At 38.9% G+C, this 25,171-nt stretch overlaps 2 protein-coding genes across 4 annotated transcripts in view; one reads left to right on the top strand and one right to left on the bottom strand.

Moving 5' to 3' along the window:
• CHPT1 (choline phosphotransferase 1) overlaps positions 1 to 5,299 on the top strand; it is a 39,083-nt gene extending 33,784 nt beyond the window's left edge. For both annotated transcript variants that reach the window (XM_050945996.1, XM_050946003.1), the window contains 2 exons: positions 710 to 820; positions 5,120 to 5,299. In XM_050945996.1, coding sequence (XP_050801953.1) covers positions 710 to 820; positions 5,120 to 5,164 — 156 coding nt within the window. In that variant the 3' untranslated portion in view covers positions 5,165 to 5,299. The remainder of the gene's footprint in view (positions 1 to 709; positions 821 to 5,119) is intronic.
• SYCP3 (synaptonemal complex protein 3) lies at positions 5,106 to 24,515 on the bottom strand. Of its 2 annotated transcripts, XM_050946221.1 has the most exons (9): positions 24,322 to 24,515; positions 18,995 to 19,147; positions 15,229 to 15,307; positions 13,983 to 14,017; positions 12,315 to 12,432; positions 10,138 to 10,237; positions 9,149 to 9,247; positions 5,369 to 5,473; positions 5,106 to 5,199 (listed from the first exon to the last, which is right to left on the bottom strand). In XM_050946221.1, the coding sequence occupies exons 2-9, from the start codon at positions 19,125 to 19,127 to the stop codon at positions 5,146 to 5,148; spliced, it is 723 nt and encodes a 240-aa protein (XP_050802178.1). In that variant the 5' UTR covers positions 19,128 to 19,147; positions 24,322 to 24,515; the 3' UTR covers positions 5,106 to 5,145. The 2 variants fall into 2 exon arrangements, with proteins under 2 accessions (XP_050802178.1, XP_050802169.1); XM_050946212.1 differs by lacking the exon at positions 5,106 to 5,199 and having other exon boundaries at positions 5,309 to 5,473.
• Between the last annotated feature and the right edge of the window lie 656 nt (positions 24,516 to 25,171).

Raw genomic sequence — 25,171 nt, 5'->3', positions numbered from 1 at the left:
CCTTGGGCATGCAAAACGGAGAGGCGCAGCTCTACCGCAATCAGTGGCACTTAAGCGGCAGCTCTGCCGTCACCGCTTCTTCGGCGGCAATTCGACAGTGGGTCCCTGAGTCCCTCTCAGAGGGAAGGACCTGCCGCCACTTCATTCATTATTCAGCAGTGGGTCCTTCTTTCCGAGAGGGACTCAGGAACCCGCTGTCGAAGAACCTGGAGCCGGCCCTTGCCTCGGTCACAAAAATTCCTTGTTATGGCTCTGGTTGTTTCTCCTTTCTTGGCACCCAATACAGTAGTAGCTATTCTCTACAATACATGGGGCTGAAGTTTAGGAAAAAAGAAAATCATGGAGACTCATGCCATGAATTCAGGCTTTTGCTTTGATGTAGATGTTAACCTGAATTTAGCAGAGTAATTTAATCATTCATGCAGACTGAAAGCTTTGTTAGCAGTGGAAATATAAATACATGGTTAATTTGCAATAATGGTTTTTAAAAGTCAAACTGAAGTTAAAAACTTGTAAATTAAGATGGCTTCTAAGTTACCCAAGTATAAATTTAATCACTTAAATACCTTTTTAAAACTACCAACCCAAAAATAAATGGAATAAACAAAGATATTCTTAAAATAAATGAACATGAGGGCAGAGCTACAGGGTAGACCTTTTGGTTTCAAAGCTTTTTTTGTAACATGAATTTGTTTTTGTTTATTTTTAGGTCATATCTTTGTTTGATTTGCTGAGATACTCCACTGGTGTATGCATGCAGATTGCTGCTCACCTTCACATACATGTCTTCAGAATTTCATCACTTCAAGCTCCTGAACAGGTTCAAAACCATACTGACTGACTAGTAGTTCAAGCAGAAGAGGAGAAGCAGTTAGGGGAATAATGAATGAAGTAGATCCCCTTTTCAGGAATACAGATATAAAGCTTTTCAAGAAAAGTCAATGAAAAGCTCTGTAATTTGCTCAGATAACAAATACAATTACTTAAATATGAAGTTGTGCAGAGTCTATTGTGATTTATGCTTGTATCATGAAGCATAAAATTCCTTCGTTGTATTCTAGACATTGCAATCATTACTTTTGATCATGAATTCATCAGTCTGAAACTGATTTTTCTGCCATGCACTAGATTCTGCTTGATTGAAAAAAGACAGACTGACTACAAAGCTAAAGTTATGTACTAGAATTAAAAGTACTCACTATTAGAATTCTAAGAGCTGTTTCACTTCACACAAGAGGAAAAAGGACTAATTTTCTTAAGTTTATATTGTTTCTAAAATCTCAAACTGATGAGAATTGCTATAAAATTAATAGATTTCTAGTCTGTGCCTAAAATAAAATTTTCAAATCAAGACTGATTAAAAATTAACCATCCAGCAACTCACTGCTGCTGTTACTATAATATATGGTGTTTGAAACGGTGAAGAGAAGTCAGCGGAGCTCAGGGCCTGACTAATCCAACCATTTTTTTTTGTTTGTTTTTTTTTTAAAAAGCTACTGGATTTTTCTCTTCCTTCCTCCCCTGCTTCATGTTTTATAACAAACTCTGCCCAACAATTCCAAATATCATTATCTCTTTGGGTACAGGTTCAGGGGGTGAAGCTTCCATTTCAGCTGTTACTAAAAATATATATAGCTTGAGTTTCCTTCTAAGGCCTGGCTTCTGGTTTTGCACGCATTATAATTTGTAAGTAACGCTTGTTGCTTGCAAATTAGATACTTGATGGTACTTCGGCATTATCAGATACATATAAATGGCATACATTTTAGCTGTAGTTATTTGCAACTGTAAACCTGAAGTGTAAATCTGCAGACTAAATATTTGGCCTATATATTTATAGATCTTATCAGCAAGGATCCTTTGAACACAACAGTGCAACCTATCAGATTAACTGCCATCAAAATGTGTTCTCTGTAGTTTTTACTTTGTTTTGGTAATAATGAGCTGTATGTGAGACTTTTTTTTTTAAACACACTGTTCAATGAATTAAGTATAACTTGTCAGTATTTAAGTATAAAAATCTGTCTAGAAAAATATTTCACACTGTTTTGTACTCAATCTTTTATCAGACACTTCACTGTATTTCATCACAGATTATAAAATAGATTATTGTAAAGCAATAACCAGTGTGATAAAAGAGCTCAGGCTGTGAAATGAACTGGTGGTTAATACATTGGTCTATTTGAAAATACTGGCCAAAAATAAGGGTAATCTAAAACCCAGTGTTTAAATAAATGAGAATCAGCAGAAGAGACCTGACTTAGTATAGCTAAAGGCTAGTGCCATTTCCACCAAATCTAATTTTTAGGTAGCAAACATAACACAGAAGTCAACGCTAACTTTTCACCTCTCCAAGCTGTTTCAATAGACTAGTTACAAAAGCCCTTCAATGTGAAAGAACCCCTTATCAATTTCTGGCTTGCATTTTAAGCAATGAAGAATGCAGTTCACAACATTTCCAAAGCTTGGAATATACTAAACATGTTTTCACTTTTGTGAAGAAACCCACCAACATTATTGTAATAATATCATGATATAACCTGTTAGATTTCAAGTGCTTGAAAGCTCTCAGCCTTCATGCACCTGTGCTATGATACTTGCACTCCTGTGGTGGTGTTTCTTACTGCTGCTAATAAACTTGAAAAACATTCTGAATAAAGATTATACTTTCTGGGCATGAGGTTCTCTAACCCATTTATTATTAGAGAATCCTACTGGAAAACAGGATCATTGATTGCTGAGGCTATACTACTGCTGTAAAATTGGACCTGTAACTCACCACTTGCCATGAGTGGTGCTGCACTGACCATGTAGACAAGGCTTAAGGGTTCACCCTCCTCACCCTGTTCAAGAAACTGGGAGAAAAGCATCATGCACAGATGAACTTTTAACAATCATTTTCATGCATGTTATTCATAAGATATACAGTGAAAAGTAGTAATGACAACTTTAACAGTTGTAAATGAGATGCATCAGTTGCTCTGTAAATACTGTAAGCGAGAACTGCTTAATGAAATAATTTTCAGTTACTCAGCAGTTTCTCTTCCACAGCAAGCTCAGCCTTATTTTCACTAAACAGTAGGCCTAAGAAGCTTGTGTTGTGCTCTCAAAACAAGTTGCAATGTAGGGTATAGTTGTACCTGTGGGTACTAATGTTGTGCGGTAATAAAATTATGTTGTAGGCACTTCTTTCTAGTGGACTGAAAAACATTTGTTTGACTATATTATACCAGAAAAGACTGAGTAAACCTTACAGCATTATCTGATTATACTTAAATGACCACTTAGAGATAATATAAGTGGAGTTCCATGACTTGGTAGACACCAAAGAGTCTCACACTTTAACATGTCTTCCCAACATGCGTGAATTAGCACTGAATCAGTGTTTATTGCTCTGAGTCCTAATTGTTGTGGAAAAGTGTGGTTGCAATGGTGGTTTCTAACTCAAAATTTCAATCTCAGATAAGTAGCTTAGTTGTTTCCATTGCATAGGCCATCACAAATCCCCTCTCTAGAGGACTGTTCCCCTCCTCTATCCCAGTTTTAAACAGGGACTGAAAAACTGCCCTGGCAATATGAACTGCTGGCCTGGACGTCCCTGTCCAGAAAATAGTGCAACAGTAACTCCCTAAAATATGACACAGGATCCAGGAAGCAGTCAGAAAACAGGGGGAACGCAGTTCCAAAATGTACATATTAAGTAATGAACAAATATTTTATACAGAATCTCTATGGTCTGGTTTTGGAACCCTTTGGAAAACTGCATTTTTAGGGCAACTCTAGAAAAGACTGGACAAAAGAAATCACTCCTTATGGGCATATTACTATACATTTTTATAGAATCAAAGCTAAAACTGTCATTACAATGAGTGTTAGTTCCTCCAAGTTATATTTGTTAGTGATGTCAAGCAGCTAATGACAAAATGTTATTTTTTGTATTAAATCAAAATTTGAAAATATTTCAGGGATTTCCTAAACCGTAAGAAATGAATATGTATACAGTGGTTTTCTGTAAAACAAATGCACGAAAACTCCAACCTGGCTGTAAAAAAGTAAATCAGAATTCACTGTACTGTGATATACAAAATGTAAAGAATTTACTTTAAAAACTTAATCTTCACTAAACTGCTAATTCTTTCAAAAAGCAGCAAGAACTACCCTTCCAAATACAGCTCTGGAGATGGGCATCTATTTTAATATCGCTTCCAAAATGGTCCACAAGAACTGATAGTATATAGATGTGTAGTGTTACCAATAATCACTGCAGACTGTGTTTGTAAATTGTTGTTTATTTTGGCTCATATAAACCAATTACGTGCTCTATGCTGTAGAGCCAAAACAGCTAGTTTAACATGACTAATGAGTCTTGCCGCCTTGGCAAACGTATGTCCTTGTTAGTGCAGTAAAGTACAACGTACAGCTTATAATAAGGCTACTAATGATACTCTTAAAAAAAACCTTCAGCCATTACAGTGCCTAGAACAGAAAAAGAGTAAACCACAAGATGTAGTCTAATAACCTAAAGTACCAAAGAAATATAATTTGTGTGTAGCATACTTTTAATTCCTAAACTTTCTGGTATGTTATCCTGCTAAATATGCAAGATGTACAGACAGAACCTAGGATTACTTTGGAGGTTTCTTTAGTTCACAATTATAAAGTTGCAAAGGTACATTTTTGCATAACAGCATCAAGTTTTTAATGTGTCCTTTTAATCCTTTGATGTCATTATTGGTGGAATTTTGTGATCCATTTTGCATTAATGCTAGCTATGGTACACAGATTCATATTCACCTTTTCCAAGAGGTAAACATCTATTAACCTCCGTACTGCTGTAGTCTTGCATTTTATAATACTGCCTTAGTGTTAGAAAAGCAACTCTCACTGCAATGAGGTTAAGGAGGATTCGAGCAGACATATTAATAGTTTCTGAGGAAAGAATCCAGTTTGCAATCTCTTCCATTAAGAACATGAAAAAATAGGATTATCAAGTTCACTAGTAACATTATTGAAACAATACATGTAACAGTTTGATTAATAGGAACTCTTAAATTGGAATTTTAAAGGAACAGACTTATTTTTCCATGGCTAATGGCTATAATTGTGTCATGTTACTTAGGTGCAAGTTGTTTCTTCACTGAGCCATCAGAATAACATGGACTGAAGAGACTTGCGTACAGTTGCCATCTCTTGCTGTTGCTGTTACGAGAAAGGAGATAACACTGAACAAATGCAACATTTAGGAAAAAAAATACATCAGTCTGATATATTGAAAGAATTAAAAGTGAATGTTAAATGATTTTTCTACTTAATGTTCTGTCTTTTCATTTTTAACTGTTTTCCCCCATAAATCAATGCTAATACTTACAGTGTCCATCATGATTTTCTTTTGCAACATAGCCATTTCTTTGCGAAGTTCATTTTGTGCACCTGCTAGAAGGTTTTCATGATTTTTCTCCAGTTCTTCCATACTCTAAATGATAGAAATTAACTTAGTATAAAACTGCTAATATTTATTCTCAGTTTTGATTTAAAAAAACCCCCAAAACCTATATTTCCAAATAAATCCTATTCACAAACCATACACCACTGGTACCACAATCACGACAGTTCCAAACTGACCAGACAGCCACACACCTCATTTAGAACCTGGAGAGAGAGAGAGAGAGAGAGACACACACACACAGACACACACACACACACGCAAAATATAGTACATTACTGTGTTAAATGTAAACTACTAAAAAAAAGGGAGGGGGGAGTTTAAAATGTTTTTGACAAAGTAAGGAAACTGTTTCTGTTCCTGTTTCATTTAAATTAAGATAGTTAAAAGCAACATTTTCTTCTGCATAGTAAACTTTTCAACTTTCAAAGCTGTATTAAGTCAATGTTCAGTTATAAACTTTTGAAAGAACCACCATAACCTTTTGTTCAGAGTTACGAACAATCTCCATTCCCAGGATGCTTGTAACTCTGAGGTTCTACTGTATCATAATTAGCAAGTTACAGCCTTCACAAAGGGGATCATAATTTCATCTTCTAGAGTTATCCCACAACTGGAATTTCCAGTTTACAACAATATACTGAATGTTGATTAGACTACCAACACCATGTAAAATATCTTACTTGTCTAGTAGTGGGTTAAAAGGGTACTGCATAAAGTTGACTTGGTGAGAGTAGAGCATGAAACTGAGTAACAACTGAAAAGGGCATCTTGTAACAGTGGTGTTTTAAGAAAACAACTATATGCTGAACTCTAACAGAAGCCAATGAGAGCTACAGGTGTAAAGTGCCTCTAATAATCAGGCCTGAGATATATGCCTCTTTCCCCTCCTCTTGTATTCATAACTTAAATGCCCTGCACCACTTTTGCATATTATTTGGGACCTGTAATCCTGCAAATGCTTAATATTGTGCATAACTTTAAACATTAGTTGTTCCATCAAGATAAGTGGGGCCACTCAAAAGCATGAAGTTAAACTTGGATGTAAAGGTGTGCAGGATTTGAGTCCTGATTTTATTTGGAAGTTCAAGCACTACCACAATCTTTTATTCCATTCACTTTGCATCTTAAATAGTAACTGTAATTTGTCTTTCTAATTTTAACATTGCTTTTATATGACATGTTAACTGAAAGTTTGAAAGTACTAAGGTATGGTTAAATACGCTTTTATTTCAAGTGTGTTCATCAAATATTAAGATGATAGGTAACTAGGTTTTAGTTTTGGTTTCTGTTTTAGCACTAGGGCAGGGGTAGACAACCTATGGCACGTGTGCCGAAGACAGCACGTGGGCTGATTTTCAGTGGCACTCACACTGCCTGGCCTGGCCAATGGTCTGAGGGGCTCTGCATTTTAATTTAATTTTAAATGAAACTTCTTAAATATTTTTAAAACCTTATTTACTTTACATACAACAATAGTTTAGTTATATATTATAGACTTATAGAAAAAGACCTTCTAAAAAGGTTAAAATGTATTACTGGCATGAGAAACCTTAAATTAGAGTGAATAAACAAAGACTTGGCACACCACTTCTGAAAGGTTGCCGACCCCTGCAATAGGATATGAGAGCACCTGTTTTGTTTTCATGCCAACTCTTGACATTTGAAACCTACTCTAAACTAGACCTGGTTGAAACTGACAGTTTTCCTGCCAAAAAATGAGATTTTGTGGGGAAATGTCATTTAACAAAACTTCAATTTTGATGTGAAATTTTGAAACAAAACAAATTTCCTCTTCAGTTTGGTTTTTCCCCTCACTCCCTTTTCTACTCTAACACTTAAAATCTTCCTCAACTTTTTAAAAGTCAAAGGGGGGAGGGGTTTGAGAATTCTGGACATTATTCATTTTACTGCAGTCAGAAGGGGAAAACATGAAATTTGTTTTTCTACACACAAAAAAAAATGAAACAAACCCTCAAGCCCCCCCCCAAAAAAAACACACCTTCCACATTTAAAATGTTTAATTACATTTTTTTCATTTTGTTGAGTAGGTCTACTCCAAATTAAATTTCATTTTTTCTCTCTCTTTTTTTGGTAGCTATGTTCAATTTTTTTCAGAATGGTTATTAACTTTTAAATTAGTGTAAAACTAATACACTATATAGTAACTTTTTAATATAACCAGATTCTTCATGTCCAGCTAACTATGAAACTAACCTGTTGCTGACAACAGAAACTCGAGTACTGCTGAAAACTTTTTATTTTTAAATTGTCTATGGTAGCAGTTAAACTGTTTTCTGTACCAGAGCTCAGGGAAATGTAGAACAGTGGTATCTTGGAAACAGATGGACCTATTCTGTGGTTTTAAATCAGCTTTGATTAAAAAGCCACATACTTGGTTTAAACTAGAGAGATACTATTTATATTATTCATCTCACCTATATTCCAGAGCTATGTTCACCTGGCTTCTGAGACGGGAAAGAAGGTAAAGATACAAGACTCTTCTTCATTCAAAAGTTAGCAGATCTATCTTATTTTAAATAAGTAGTGACCACTTTACAGTAAGAGTACATCTATAAATTGTATATGAAGGGTTAATAAGTGATGTTTTAATAACTTAGATAATCAATTGTTAAGAGTCCATAATCTATTATACATATTACTTGTATGTAATGTATTTAACGTCTGTTAATCATTTATTAACCATTTATGTTAAGAGTATGTTTATAAAGTGTGTACCACACTTTCAATGTAATATTAAAATACATAGTAAACCAACAAAACCCCAGAAAGTCAGTTAAACTGAAGTGAATATTAACTGCCCCAGTTGGGCCCATTTTCACAGAAGACCCCTATTTTGGACTGACTTCTGTTGCCGGCATCAAAGTGCATACTCAGTTTTAATATTGGTTTATCAAAAGTAATACCCATTGTCCTATGTTTGGAGAACTCACCCAATGAAGCATAACTTCTTATCATAAAAACTATTTAAATTTTAATTTATTTAAAATGAGTATTTATCTTTCGACAAATAGCTATTTGTAAAAAGATTACTGACAATGCGTAGCACTATTCTGGTAGCCATTCACTCTTAATGAGACCTCTACCTCTAACACAAGCATAACAAATGCTAAATTTTGACTTATGCTTTTTTGTGAAATATTACACTATTTTATTTAAAAGAAGAAGTGTTCATAACATTAATCTAACGCCTAGTCTTCACCCAGAGACACACTGGTTGAACTACAGTTGTGGTTACTCTTAATTTGATTTCAATCTGATTTATCAGTTTAGCTTACACTGGTAAATGTACAGATGCAAGATAAACAAATATAAACAGTTTTAATCAGATGTGTGTGCTCACCCAGTGGTTTGACTGGCTTAATTAAATCACTTTTTAAAACAGATTTTAGTTATGTGAGTACAACTTGGGTATTTAGACAAGACCTTCATGGAAAATGGAACTATCCTTGCAGGCTCCAAAATACCACTACACAAACATTCTTGATTAATTAAAGGAACCATGTGTAAGGCTCCCTTACTAGTATCATCCTTAAATGGATTTTAATTCAATAATTATTGTAAAATATAGCGAATTTTAATCCTATTGAACTGTAAATTTCAATGCAGCCTTACCTATGGAGTCATTAAGAATCCCTCTAACAGAATCATGGTCTAACTTTAAAAAAGGTATATATACTGGACCTTTAAGAACTGCTCATACAGCTGTTTAATTGTTTTCAGTCTCTGACTCTGAACTATTCTTGCTTGTTGAAAAACCTTCTGTTGCTGGCGAAACATATTCTAAAGCACAAAAAAGAATCTTGTTAATTGACAAGCAGTAGTTAGGTCAACGCTGTCAGGGTTCAAAAGTATAAGTTTCCCCTTCACTGGAAATCCACGTTCTAGAATCTATAACATGGTTCTCTGGTAGAAAACAGGGATGGCAAGGAAAGGGGAAATGCTGTCCAAATCCATTCTCTAGACCTACGTTGCTGTCAGGGGACAGCACAACTTGCAAACAGAAGAGGAACACAATTTCTTCCAAGTAATCTGAACTGGTGCAATGTGCTCCCAGAGTAATTGTGCCCCTCTGCCATTATATAGCTTCCTTCCCCCATTATTAGAGTGATTGCTCTTGCTCTCTGTTCCTTGTGAACAGGATCGGGTGTAAATGCTGTAATTCCCCAATGTCATCCTACCCTACACAGACTTGGCATCGCTTCCCTATTTCCATCCCAAGCATAATGTTCCAGTCTCTCTTACCCTATCCCACAGTTTCTAGTGATATGGGTGGAAACTTGCCCATATATAGTGGGACATTTAGGGTCTGCGCTGATCTTCCATGAGAACCTTGCATCTCTGCACTGGGTCAGCATGTGGCTCCTGCACATGAGAAGCATTTACCTCTATATTGATAAGGCTAGGGAGAGACACTACAACATCAGATAGTCTTTATCACCTCTTCAGTTTGCAATACATCTGATAATTTATAAACATTTTACACTTGGGAAGCCCTAAAAAACAAAAGAAAACTTTAAGACACAGGTAGTCCCCAATACCATATGTTTTGTCTGAAATTCACCTAAAGTGTGTTTATACCTGTGAGAGGTTGGTGTCTAACAAGAATAATTATCACTTGCGAATGTATTATAAAACAAATGTATCAAACAGTTGCCAGGCTAGAAACAAACCGCTAGTTTTTCTTCCTGTTCCTCTGCTTTCTGCATGTCCATATCCCATTGTTGAAATAAAGTCAGGAACTGCTGGGAATACTCCTGGTTGAGCTTCTGTCTATAAATACATCACAATAACATCTAGAGTTAATTGATCATTTATGAAAAGTGCTATATATTATCATCCCCATTTTACAGGTGGAGAAACATGTCTCAGTTGGCCTGGTTATTATAATTGTAGAGCCACTAATGCCAGAAGAAAAACTTTAAAACATTCTGTTTATAAATAATATGTTTACATAGGATTAGAAGATGAAATCCCCAAATGTGGGTTTCTTTGGGTGGAGGGTTTGGAAGTGGGAAGAGGAAGGTCTATTTTGTTGAAGTTGAAGACCTGGAGCTTGCATAATTTTTCTACCAGTATGTCAGGAATGGCACAAAATAAAGACCTAAGCTACTTTTGCTCATTAAAATGTTGAAATATGACTCTAAAAGGATTCTGGGTTCATCAATTTGAAAAATTAAGAAGATAGACATTTGTTTATAGGTAAACTAATGTCATTTAAAGTTATGTATTGGGCAGAGTGCATTTAAATACAACGACCAGGTCAATACCTAAATCAGAGCAAATACTATCAGAAATATCCAACTTGTTCTGATTTTTTTAGGGATGTTTATGAAAAAAATTAGGGAGGTTACTTGGACCAGTGGCAAGTGCCAAAGGTGCAAAGCCAAGTACAAGTAGAGGGGGGCTGGCTAGAGCTTTGAATGCTTGCCATGCATTTTAGATGTACTTCTGTGCATGTTATAATTATCAAGACCCTTCTGTCTCCCTTCCCGCCCCCACAGAAACTGGGACCTCTTGCTCTCCATTTCCCCTCTCCCCATAGTAACTGGGACCTCTCCTCCACGTCTTGTCCATTGCTAAGAGGGTAGGGGAATTGGGTCCCCAGGAACCACCTCTAAACATGGAGAAGGGGAGGATGGGCATTAGGAAAGCTGCCCTACTATTCCACATAGGGCTCTTAATTACATTGGCCACTCTCACAGTTGAATCTTTGGCATAAAAACAAGAAGGTAGGTTTATACTGATTCACAGGAATTTAAATAAATTAGCGATTAATACATTGTGTGTGCAAGTACAATATTTTATCAATGCAGTTTTAAAATACCAATATTATGATAAACCAGGGGCAAGTCGACACTACCACATTACATCCATGCAGCTGCACCTCTGTGGCGCGTCTGGTGAAGACACGCTATGCTGACAGAGGAGTGCTTTCCTATCGGCATAATTTCTCCACCTCAACAAGAGGTGGAAGCTATATCACGGGAGAGAGTGTCTCCCGCCAACATAGCGCACGGTGTGTACAACACTTATGTCGATGTAACTTACATCTTTTTCACACTCCTGAGTGACGTAAGTTACATCAACTTAAATAGTAGTGTAGACCAGCCCCAGGAATGAGTTATGCTAGTCCTTCCAAATGAGTGCCAATAAAACCTTCGTATCATATTGTTAAATATTTTGAACATATGTTATAGGTGTCTGAAATATTTTACTAGTACCGTTTTTCACCTCCCTTTGCCTTTAATGCCTATCTCTGTGAGTAATTAAACATGCCTCAGAGAGAAATAAAAATAATGAATTAATAGTTAAAAAAATTCAAAAGTGACCTTATATTAGTTTTCAGTACATAATAAAATTTATGAGTAAAATTTTTTAGTTTGTAAAAAGCATTTGACTTTTTTTAAAACCAAACAATCAAATCTTACTGAAAACATCTACTGGAAATTTTTCAGTTTTAAAGTGGAACAAAATTCTGATCAAAAATAAAATTTTATGTTTGCTCAGAAACTTTCATGTCAAATTTCTCTTTCATAAAATAAATGAGATGTGTTACTCTATTACTGCTGATTTAAACAAAGCAGACACACCTAACCAGATGTTTGGGTAGAATGTCCCTTGGGGCCCAAGTAGATATGACACAATTCCCTGATGCTATGACAGTAGATTCTGTGGTCCAAAAAATAGGGCTTTGGAGCTGTGCTCCGGATCCACTCCGACTCCAGGCAAAAACCTGCAGCTCCACTGCTCTGGAGCTGCTCTGCACTCCAGCTCTGGGCTCTGCTCCAAAGCCCTGCCAGAAAAACAAATTAAACAAATTTTTTCCAGCAGTAACTGTGACTCTTACCTCTGTTCTTGCTGTGTTTTCCAAACATGTTCAATTTTCTGGTTACTGGTTTTAAGAGAGGCCTTAGTATACATTTCTAATCTTTTCCTCTTAGCCAAGAGAGCCTTGTTAATGTCAGCTGTATTTAGACAAATAATAATCAGAAATTGTATTATGTATTGCAACAGACCTACTATGCATTTTATTAGGAATTTCAAAATATTTTACTATTACCATTTTTTTATATAACTTGTGCGTTAGTGAAGCACACACAAAGTTTTGTAATTTAAAAATTGCTCATATGACTTGGGCTGCTGACTCTTAAAAATATGATTTATTGAAAAAGCACTGACTAAAACTGTTTTGGAAAAATATTTATTAAAGTTATATGGATTTAAGTAGCAAAAGTGTGGGCCTACCACCACTGTCAAAATCTTTTAAATGAATATAAGTGGTAAACAATTTCTTATTCTTCAAGTACATTAAATAACTTTAAAAAAGGATGGTTTGAGTAAACATCACCATTTTATTGTGACATATATAAATTTATTTGGAAAGTTATTAAGCAAATTACAAGTATACCCAATTTCATGCCTGTAACAATCACTTTGTTCCTTCTGCTATAAATTACTTCAAGGCTATATCAGCTGATCTCTTATTATCCCTCTATACTGGCTCAGACTGATGTCTCATTGCTAGCTCCATTCTTAACTATTATTTCTGTGCAGATGGCATTATCTCTTTCTCGCAACACATTTTCTGATTACTCCATATCTCATCCTTTTACCTATCTTTAGTCTACATTAAACTAAATTAAATTCCTATTATTTAATTACTCAAAGACTGAAGTCATCTTCCTGTTAGACTGCTCTGACTACCAGAGCATTCTTATATTTACCTCCAAAGCAAGAAGTCTTGGGCATTTTTAAATAGTTAATTCATGCACAAGGGAGGTCCATAAGATCCACTCCTACTCTGAGGCCCCCGTACAAAAGATATTTATTCTATAAGACATCTATTTATATATGATATAAAAATAAAATTATTACTCAACCAACTGTTGAGTAGATGTCATCTTGTCATGACCCTTCTTTCCTGTCCTCTTCCCACTTCTTTTTGCCCCTTTGTTTCACAATGTGTTAATTTATATAATAAATTTATGTCCCTGTTTTCTTACACCCCTCCTACATTCCTGATTTTCAGTTTGCATCTTCACCGTGACAAAAAGGGGAAGGTGAGAGGGATAGCTTTTTCACTCATACTGCCCTGCCACTCTGGAACACTCTCCTCTAAATAACTGCATAAGTTCTTGTCATACTTCATCTTTAAAATCTTCCTTTCTACTTTAGACTGTGATTGGTATTAAACTCCACTCATGTATCCTTCCATTCTGTCTTCTCTGATCATTAGTCTATAAGAATACTTGCATCTTCACTATGTTTACATTTTAGCACTTCTCCTGCATTGTTCCATTTATACATGTCAGTTGTCACTACCTGCTGGAAAGTGGCTGTATCCAATGCTATAAAAAGCGATCATTTTACTCTTCATCTCACATTAAACCTTTGATACTTTAATTAAAGCTATTGTTATAAAAAAGAGTTAGACTATATACTTTCAATGTTGTTTCTTAAACATTAATATTTCTTAATTCAATACTATATTAATAATATTTTAAAATATACTTACCTCCAAATCGTTCCAACATAGTCTGTACTTCACCCCTACAAAATATTGTGTTTCAAAAACTTGATATGACTATTTTTGTATAAATGACAATAGAATTAGATCCATTGTATATACCTCAAAGTTTAACTGTCTAGTTAACATCTATTGTATTATTATTTGTAACTGCTGACAAAATTGTCACTGTTGTACAAGACAGAAAATGATAGCAGTCCATGTGCTGAGGAATGTACAAGCTAAGAAATACACACACATGATGGGCTGCAACAGGAAGCCTAGAGACAGACTTGCATGATTTTTCAGTTATAGTTTTCTATTTAATTAACTTACTAGGGACAAGGGAGTATTCAGTCTGTAAGGGGATATGTTTGAGGAAAAGACAGTGAATTGGTAAACCAAAATTAGGAGAATTCTATATATAAGAATGATAAGGGACATGGGAAGAGATAAATGTGCCATCATGGTTGGCATCACTGGAAGAGCAGAGGGTGATGATACAAGATAAGGTGCAAGATGTAGACTGGGGTGGATTTGTATAGCACTTTTAAGGAAAAGCCAAGAAGATTAAACAGGTCTGTGTGCAAGTAAGGAAGTAACTGAGGGATTAAATAAGGGCATGACATTCTGGGCAACAGGAAAGGAAGATATCTCTTGTTTACATGCATCTTTTCTGTAGGGTACCATTTTCTTTGTGCCATATAAGAACTGGTTTCTATCTCAATCCCTCAGACTTCACAGACTGGAATCTACTATCACTAAGACTTATTCCAACTCTGTATATTTTCAAACATAAGCCTCAAAAGGCTGACTTTACTTAAAAAAATAATTGAATCTTTTCAGGTAGTAATAGACACATTTAATTTTTGAAGCATTACTGTCATTCTCAAGCAAAATAAGAATTGGGAAGAGGTTCAGCAAAATGATAAAACTGTTTAGGATGGAAATCAAACTACCTTTGGGAGAAAGCAAGAATTTTGAGAAGCCAGAAAACAAATATTAATAACTTTTTTAGCTGATAGTTACAGCTATTCAAAGGTTGGCATTGCTATATAAAACAGAGAATTTTTCCGTTTTTTTAAACATAACTGTAGTCTGGCCTACTTTACCAATATATTACTAATAGATTTTACTGTCTTTAAAAAAATATCTGACTAGAATCTACTAGAAGAAAAACAGACGTTAAATTTCAGTAATTAATATCTATGTGGAAATTTTTTCTTAATAAAAATAACATTTTTAAGCAAATTACCCCACATCTTCTTCAACTACCGCATGAGGAGTCACTGATGGTCTTTTTTTTCCATGTTTTTCAATTACTGGAGTGTCACCTTTATATATTAAAAACAAACAAAACAGACACCACTTACAAAATATTTTGCTGGAAATTATTTTACTTAAAGTGATAATAACTTATGCATAATCCTGCTTTCTTACAAATCTCATCATATAGGATTTCCAGTCTTGGGTTTTAGCTCTCTAGCATGAAACAAGCTGGAACTCCTCTAGCTCTTAAAACTATGGCTATCTGATGCACTGGAATCTTGAACACAAATCCTTCCCCAGTGTTGAACTGGCACTGCCTCAGTTCCTTCTATAACCTCCTCAGTCAGTTCCTAAATGCTCAAGCAATAACAGCTCGCAAAACTGAACATTTGCTAAAATTCACCACAATCATCTCAAAAATGGAAATAATCTAAACTTTAAAAAACACAAATCACTTACATTGGAAACCTAAATTTGGAGAGGAAAAGAGGTGAGTGAATGGTAATACTGTGAAATTTGATCGTTTAAGCAGAGCCGGCTCTAGCAATTTCGCCGCCCCAAGCACAGCGGCACGCCGCAGGGGGCGCTCTGCCGCTCACCGGTCCCGCGGCTCCGGTGGACCTCCCGCAGGTGTGCCCGCGGATGCTCCACTGGAGCCACGGGACCAGCAGACCCTCCGCAGGCATGCCTGCAGGAGGTCCACCGGAGCCCCCTGCCGCCCTCCCAGCAACCGGCAGAGCGCCCCCTGCGGCATGCTGCCCCAAGCATGCGCTTGGCGCACTGTGGCCTGGAGCCGGCCCTGCGTTTAAGTAACTATCCCTTCTTTAAAAAGATTCCAAATGCACAGGATTTCCACTACTGTAGAGCAAGAAACCTGAGGGCTATCTTGCACTGGAACTAGAAATATACATTGCCGAAAATGTATTTATGAATGCTTTCACATTTCTTAAAAAACAGTATGAGCCACAGTCCAAAGCGTCACTAGACATTCCGAAGAACAACCAACTCTAGGGAGTGGGAGAGCTTGAGTACCCTTTCAGAAATATTGTTAACATAGACCAACAAAACACAAAATGGAGACTTTTTTCTTGAGGCCAAAATCAAATACTAGCTGCAGCGCCTCAAGTACATATATACAGAAGAACTCTGTGATTGTTTGAGTTTACTTTAAATTATTTAAATTGGAACCATGGAAGAGAGGAAAAACGAATAAAGGACAGAATGTGCCTGTCAAAAGACTGCATCCAAAAGAGATGACAAAATCAGCTTAGAGTTCCTGGAGAGACCATCTTTATAGACAGTGTTCAGAAAGTAACTGAATGAGAGATATTGGAGGGAACTGAGGCATGGTGAGGGAATGAAACACTGGGGACGGACTCATGCCTAGTGCCAGTGACTCTCAGCGGAAAAAAAATCTATAAACTAGGGCAATGGTTTTCAACCTGTGGTTCATAGATTCCCTGGGGGTTCACAGACTATGTCTAAAGGGTCCACGAAAGGTGACTATGAAAATTAAGCTTCAGATCTCAGAAAAGGCATTCTGTTTTTCTGATAAATCAAAAGTATGTGAATACCCCCATCTCAGGTCAAAACCTGGAAGCACTGTCATTACCACAGAAACCCACACTTTAGCGCCCTTTCTCATTCTGTGTCAAATGCTATGCCAAGCAAGCACAACATTTATAGTTAAGTATCAGAGGGGTAGCCGTGTTAGCCCTCGTCCAGACTAACCCGCGGCATCGGCGGGTTAAAATCGATTGCTCGGGGATCGATATATCGCGTCTAGTCTGGACGCGGTGTATCGATCCCCGAGCGCGCTTACATCGATTCCGGAACTCCATCAATCCGAACGGAGTTCCGGAATCGACACGGAGAGCCGCGGACATCGATGCAGCGCCGTCCAGACTGGTGAGTACCTCGATTTTAGAAATTCGACTTCAGCTACGTTATTCACGTAGCTGAAGTTGCGTATCTAAAATCGATTTTAATTTCTAGTCTGGACGTGGCCTGAGTCTGGATCTGTAAAAGCAGCAAAGAATCCTGTGGCACCTTATAGACTAACAGACGTTTTGGAGCATGAGCTTTCGTGGGTGAATACCCACTTCTTCAGAGCATCTGAAGAAGTGGGTATTCACCCATGAAAGCTCATGCTCCAAAACGTCTGTTAGTCTATAAGGTGCCACAGGATTCTTTGCTGCTTTAACATTTATAGTTGAATTCTGTTCAGTTAGCTGTCAGTCTAAGACTTCTATGACAGGGGTGCATAGACCACAGGTTCAATTTCCAAAGGGGTCCACACCTCCATTCAAAATTTTTTAGGAGGCTGCAAATTAAAAAAGGTTGAAAATCACTGAACGATGGAGTTTCAGGCTCTCCCACAGTAGGAAAGTGAGATCAAAGTAAGGGAATCCTGGTGCGATACCTTTAAAGATTATTCTGCTGTTAGCTCTTTTGGACATCAACTAACCTGCTAACAAAGCTAGCTGAAGGAGAGTAAGTACTTCTTAAAATATAGTTATCATCAATTGATTTTCTGACATGACATTATACAGAAGTAGAACCACAACTGTGTAAGAGGAGCATTTCCAGTATCTGTACAAAACTTCTCTTTTGAAATCAGTTTTGTTGGCATCTGATGAAAATTCTGTAAAAATATATTTACACAAAATAATTGTTTTGATATATAATGTGCGAGGGACCACAGTTAAATGGTAATTACGCATTTAAACAATGAGATGATTGCAGAATTTGTGACATGCCACTCAGTGACTAGAAAACTATATCATCGGCTGTTTGCACAAACTAACTCTGTGCAAAAACCTTTCATTTCACTCTGAAGGGCTGCCATCATTGGTTGGTCAATTCTAAATTAAGTCCCATCATTGTATTTTTCTAACAAAGCATGTCCCTTATGACAAACTACACTTTCCCAAGGCAAAAGCAAGAACTCCTTTACTGGCTGGCTTATCTCTTCTTCCTTCTCTTTCCCCTTTCCTTCCTTGTTATCTATCTCCTCTTCAGGCTACCCTCTTGCTCTCTCACCCTACTCCTCAAGACTTCTGCCCATTTTTCTTACTGTTTTTCACTCTCTGCCTCTCCCTTCTTTTCACTGCCAGCGCCACAATCCCAATCCAAATCCCACCCTTTGACATGAGAACACTTTCGTTGCACAGCTAGGTACATCAATTGGCACCTGATCTGTGCATCCTTCCTTACATCCTTTTGTCCATGTGTCTCAGACAGAGCAGGATGGAGAACAATGTCAAGCTTAACCAGAGAAGAAGAGCATGTTGCTCTTGCTTCAGCAGTGCTTCCATGTCATCAATGGCCTACTGAGAACCACAAAACAAGAGCACCATCTTGGAGACTGAAGGACAAGAGGGAGTTAAAAAAATCTTATTCTATTACAGGCACCAACAATAAACCTCAGACATATAATCACATACTACATGGAGCTGTTCCATTGTTTTAAAAAGTTCTCTCCAGGTGATGGTCAGTCAAAATCTTTAACTTAGAAGTCAAGCTATCACTAGTAAAATTATGAAACCTTATTAAATTAGGTAATCACTGTGACATAGAAACTACCTTGCTTTTATTCACCATCAGAAATGTCAACAAGAAACAGCATTATACTGTATCACTAATCTTTCAGTAATTTTAAATATATATTTCTATAGATAGATAGATACACACACACACTCTCTCTCTCTTAATAAAACTTGATGAAAATGATTTCATGGGATATACTGCACCTTCCCTAATATCTTCTTCTGATCCACTCAAGTTTTTCTTTTCCTCTTCTTGAAAGTCATAGGCACATAAGGCTTGATCTTCCTGTATTGGTTTACCAGCTTTCCCTGAATGCTTTCTTCCAGATGGTGCCATAATCAGCGGCTTTTTCTCTACTGTAACAAATATACTGTATTTGTAACCACTTCTTCCCATGAGTTTTTAAAGAGTAAAATTTCAGTGATTCCTACTGGAAATACATACATACATTCATTTTCTGTATTACTTTAATTTTTAGCTACACTTTGTAGACTCGGTTTCTAGTGTAGTTTGCATAAAGTAATACAATTGTATTTTTAAAACATTGATAGTGCCCCTGTAAATATATGGCATGCATTTAGTTACTCAAAGCATTAGAGTTGTTATGTATGCCTTTGTACAATAGTTAAAATGACACATTTTGAAGAAAAGTTATTAAATATTGTTAAAAGTATGTGTATGCTAAAATGACATTAAAAACCTTTTTTAATGCTTCTTGTTCAAGAAAATAACATACACATATAGTAAAATGTGTTAGAGCGCATGGCTGTACTAAAATACTAAATTACACGATCAGAATCTGGCTGTGGAGGTATTTTAGCCCACATAAATGATTTTCAAGCCACCCTTTGGGTACTTCTATGTATAAATGTGTCACGGTGATCTATACTTTTAAAAATTCCTTCAAAATAAAAAAAATAAAAAAATCAAGGTACTTGAGGTAGAGAAGGATGAAAAAGGGGAAATAAAAAGTAGTCTTAGAGTAGTCCTTCGTCCAAACCTGACTGTAGAGGGAAAAGTGTGACCAAGTCAGTGAGTTGCTAGATCTGGACACAATTCAACACAGGTAAGAGTGTCACCCACACCCCAAGCAAAGATAATTTTGATAATTAAATTTTTTTCCACTGAGAAGAAAACATGTGAGCCTACAGCAATGACAATCTAAATGAGATCTCAAGTAAAAGATTCAGTATCAATAAATTACCTCTACACAGTACCTTCCATCTCAAAAAGTGTTGAATAAACAAACAGATATAAACTGCTGTAATCCTGTATAAACCAATTTAAACAAGATGACCCTATCCACCCAACTCAAACTACCACACCATTGCATATTTCAAGACTCCATAAACAGGAAGACTGTAAATCGACTCCCATATTACTAAATTGTTTAACAAGCCACCATTCCCTTCACTCTAACGCTCTCTCTGAATTCCCATTAAGGATGAGTTTACCCCAAGGTTCCATTTAGGGTTGCCAACTTTCTACTCGCACAAAACCGAACACTCTTGCCCCGCACCCTGCCCCATTCCTACTCCAAGACCCCGTCCATGCCCCACTCCTTCTCTGAGGCCCCACCCCCCTCACTCCATCCCCCACTCACCCTGTTGCTCGCTCTCTCCCCCTGCCCAATCACTCACTTGCTCATTTTCAGGGGGCTGGCTCAGGAGGCTGGGGTATGAGAAAGGGTGAGGGCTCTGGCTCTGGCTGGGGGTGTGGGCTCCAGGATCAGGCCAAAAATTAGGAGTTCAGGGTGCAGGAGGGGACTCCAGGCTGAGGCAGTAGGTTGGGAAGCAAGAGGGGGTGAGGGCTCTGGCTGGGGATGTGGACTCTGGGGTGAGGTCAGGGAGGAGGGGTTTGAGGTGTAGTGGGGGGCTCCAGGCTAGGGGGTGGAGCCAAGAGGTTTGGAGAATGTGAGGGGGCTCCGGGCTGAGGCAGGGGGTTGGAGTGTGGGAGAAGGTATAGGCTCTGGGCTGGGGGTGTGGATTTCATGGTGGGGCCAGAAATGAGGCGTTGGGGTGCAGGATGGGGTTCCAGGCTGCAGGGGGGTGAGTGTTCCAGCTGGGGGTGTGGGTTCTGATGTGGGGCTAGGGATGAGGGATTTGGGGTGGAGGAGGGGGCTCCGGCCTGGGGCTGAGAGGTTCGGAGTGTGGGAGGGCGATCAGGGCTGGGGCAGGGGAGCAAGCGGGGGAGGTGAGTGCTCCAGCTGAGGGTGCAGACTGTGGGGTGGGGCTGGGGATGAGGGGTTTGGTGCAGGAGGGTGCTCCGGGCTGGAATTGAGGGGTTCGATGGTGCAAGGGGGATCAGGGCTAGGGTTTGAGGCCCAGGTTTGGGTCACGAGTACAGGCTCTGGGCAGCGCTTACCTCAAGCAGCTCCCAGAGGCAGTGGCATGTCCCCCTCCGGCTCCTACATGGAGGCACAACTGGGTGGCTTTGCGCCCTGCCCCGTCCACAGGCACTGCTTCTGCAGCTCCCATTGGCCATGGTTCCCAGCCAATGGGAGCTGCAGGGGCAGTGCTTGGGGTGGGGGCTGCATGTGGAGCCCCCTGGCTGCCCTTATGTGTAGGAGCTGGAGCGGGCACATGCCAAATGTTTCCCGGGAGCCACACGGAGGCTAGCAGGGAGCCTGCCAGCCATGCTGCGCGATGCCACCAACTCGACAGTCAACAGCCCGGTCAGCAGTGCTAACTGGAGCTGCCAGCATCCCTTTACAACCAGGTGTTAAAGTCGAAAACTGGACACCTGGTCACCCTAGTTCCAATCCAGCTCCCACCGACTTCAAAGGAGGTTTGTTTGAGCCTCAAGAGCATATCTCATAAGAGCAACACTTACAGGTTCTGAAAGAAATAGAAGTATAATACTAATAAAATGCATATATTAAATCCCTTGAAAATTACTTTTTTTTAAAAATGAAGGGAAATTAAAAAAACCTATGTTCATGCACATTAAGGTTGAGGATTCAAAAGTTAAGGTTCCCCCAGCAATATCTCAAACATGTAGAACCTCCTACTTTAGTTTTCGCTCTTAATTTTATATCTTCTGTTATACTTTCTCTTGAAAATATTTTTTACCATAAAACAAATGGACACTATGTGCAACATGGCCTAATTATACTGCTATAGGAATCTTAAAAGTTTGAAGATCAAACTTTCTGTGCTTATGACTCAATTTCTATATTATAAAATGTTTTATGGGTTTTTTTTTAAAGTATATAGTGTATGAAATTTTTTTTTTGAAACTTTTCATGATAGAGGTGCCAGTTTTGGTTGAATGTATTCATGGAGGTTTCATCACATGACATAATCTTTTATTCCTGGAAACTCCAGAACAATCCTGGTGGATTGGTAACCCTATCCCATGATAAGAGACCCCCAAAAATCATCTTAAAGCTAACCCTCACACGAGAAAAAACTTTGGGAAAAATCTGAAATTCTCAACTTGTCTTTTGGTTTTCAGATGCCCAAGTTGACATGGGTAAGAAAAATCAGGCAGATCAAGTAATGAGGCTTCTCAGCGTGTGGGTCTGGTGCCAAAAACCTGGTCAGCGAATAGACTGCAACTGTGGGAGTTGTGGGGGTTCCTCAGTCAGGATTTATATTTACTAGGGCTGTCGATTAATCACAGTTAACTCATGTGATTAACTCAAAAAATTAACTGCAATTAAAAAAATTAATCATGATTAATCGCAGTTAAACGATAGCATACCAATTGAAATTTATTGAATATTTTTGGATGTTTTTCTACATTTTCAAATATATTGATTTCTATAACAACAGAGAATACAAAATGTACAGTGCTCACTTTCTATTATTATTATAAATATTTGCATGTAAAAATGATAAAATAGTATTTTAAGTGATCTCATACAAGTACTGCAGTGCAATCTCTTTATCATGAAAGTGTAATTTACAAATGTAGATTTTATGTTATATAACTCCACTCAAAAACAAAACAATGTAAAATGTAGAGCCTACAAGTCCCCTCAGTCCTACTTCGTGTTCAGCCCATTGCTAAGATAAAAGAGTTTGTTGACATTTACAGGAGATACTGCTGACTACTTATTTACAATTTCCCCTGAAAGCGAGAACAGGCATTCGTATGGCCCTTTTGTATCCGGCGTTGCAAGGTATTTATGTGCCAGATATGCTAAACAGTCCTATGTCTCTTCATGCTTCAGCCATGATTCAGGAGGACATGCTTCCATACTGATGATGCTCGTTAAAAAAATAATGTATTAATTCAATTTGGGACTGAACTCCTTGGAGGAAAACTGTATGTCTCCTATTCTGTTTTACCCACATTCTGCCATATATTTCATGTCATAGCAGTCTCGGATGATGACCCAGCACATGTTCGTTTTAAGAACGCTTTCACAGCAGATTTAACAAAATGCAAAGAAGGTACCAGTGTGAGATTTCTAAGGACAGATAAAGCACTTGACTCAAGGTTTACGAATCTGAAGTGCCTTCCAATATTTGAAAGGGACAAGGTGTGGAGAATGATTTCAGGTGTCTTAAAAGAGCAACACTGATGAGGAAACAGAACCCGAACCACCAAAAAAGAAAATCAACCTTCTGCTGGTGGCATCCGACTCAGATAATGAAAATGAACGTGTGTCAGTCCGATCTGCTTTGGATCATTATCAAGCAGAACCCATCATCAGTTTGGACGCATGTCTTCTAGAATGGTGGTTGAAGCACGAAGGGACATATGACTCTTTAGTGCATCAGGCATGTAACTATCATGCGACGCCAGCTACAACAGTGCTATACGAACGCCTGTTCTCACTTTCAGGTGACGTAAACAGGACATGGGCAGCATTATCTCCTGCAAATTGTAACCAAACTTGTTTGTCTGAGCAATTGGTTGAAGTAGGACTGAGGGCACTTGTAGGTTCTAAAATTTTACATTGTTTTATTTTTGAATGTAGTTATTTTTTGTACATAATTCTACATTTGTAAGTTCAACAGTCATTATAAAGCGCTTACAGTACTTGTATAAGTGAATTGAAACATACTATTTCTTTTGTTTTTTTTTTACGGTGCAAATATTTTGTAATAAAAAATAAAGTGAGCACTGTACACTTTATATTATGTGTTGTAACTGAAATTAATATATTTGAAATGTAGAAACATCCAGAAATATTTAAATAAATAGTATTCTATTATTAACAGTGCAATTAAGCACAATTAATTTTTTTAATCGCTTGACAGCCCTAGTATTTATTATTGCTTTGTGCTCAAGGACACTCTGTGGGGCAGGAACTACTGCCTCCCTCCAGATAAAGCAGTGGTAGTCCATAGAAAGACGCCCAGTCAAATCTGGATTACCAGATGCTTTTGAACAGAACTCAAAATCTATTTACTTATTTTCTCTGGCGTGTGGAGCTTGACTTTGCCGTGATGAGAAACGTGGGACCTTGACAAAAAAAAAACAACTAACTATCTCTGAGCTAAAGCAACCCCGTCCCCTTCATACAGCCCTGCCCTCTCCCCTGGGACAGTCACGGATCCAGGCACCTCAGTCTCACCTTCCCGCAAATGGGGGGAAGTTGGGACTTTATTTATTTCTCTCCCCTCACAGCTCAGACTCGCTAACGTGCCCGAGCCCGTGTGAGACTCCGGCCCCCACGGGAGGGTCCTGCGTCCCCCTCAGAGCGGCACCCGGCCAGAAGCGGGGCGCGCCCGCAGCAGCGCGAGGCGGCGCAGGCGGTTACTACGGGGCAAAGGGCGAGCCCGCAGCCGGGAGTGAGAAATGCTTCGGGGGGCGCCCGCAGCTGCTTCGCCCAGGGAGCTCCGGCCCCGAGACCGCGTCTCCCCGGCCTGGCCCCGGCGCCCCTCACCGCACGGACCCAACGCAGCCGCCGCCGTCTCCCGTCCCAACGCGCCCGGGCTGCACTGACCAGCCTGGCGCCGCCGCCCAGGAGACGAGACCCCGCGAGACAAGCCGGGCTCGCTCCCTGCGGGAGGGGAACGTGTGACCTCTTCCCACCCCGCGCGCCCTCCGCCAGCGTCCCCACAACTCCGCCCATCCCTCCGCCCCGCGCCCAGATTCCTTCAGCCCCGCCTGTCCCCCCCACAGCCCAGCCTGTCCATCCCCCCTCCCTGATCCCCCCAGCCTGTCCCCCTCAACATCCTCCCTGATCCCCTCACAGCCCAGCCTCATCCCTCTGCCCAGATCCCCCACAGCCCAGCCTGCCTATCCCCCCACATACACCTTGATCCCCCCACAGCACAGCCTCTCCATCCCCCCTCCCTGATCCCCCCCAGCCTGTCCCCCTCAACATCCTCCCTGATCCCCCCACAGCCCAGCCTCATCCCTCTGCCCAGATCCCCCACAGCCCAGCCTGCCTATCCCCCCACATACACCTTGATCCCCCC

This window comes from Gopherus flavomarginatus, chromosome 1, assembly GCF_025201925.1.
Source record: "Gopherus flavomarginatus isolate rGopFla2 chromosome 1, rGopFla2.mat.asm, whole genome shotgun sequence".
Classification (NCBI taxonomy): Eukaryota; Metazoa; Chordata; order Testudines; family Testudinidae; genus Gopherus; species Gopherus flavomarginatus.
The sequence above is the reverse complement of the archived record's forward strand: the minus strand, read 5'-3'. Positions and strand labels throughout refer to the sequence as shown.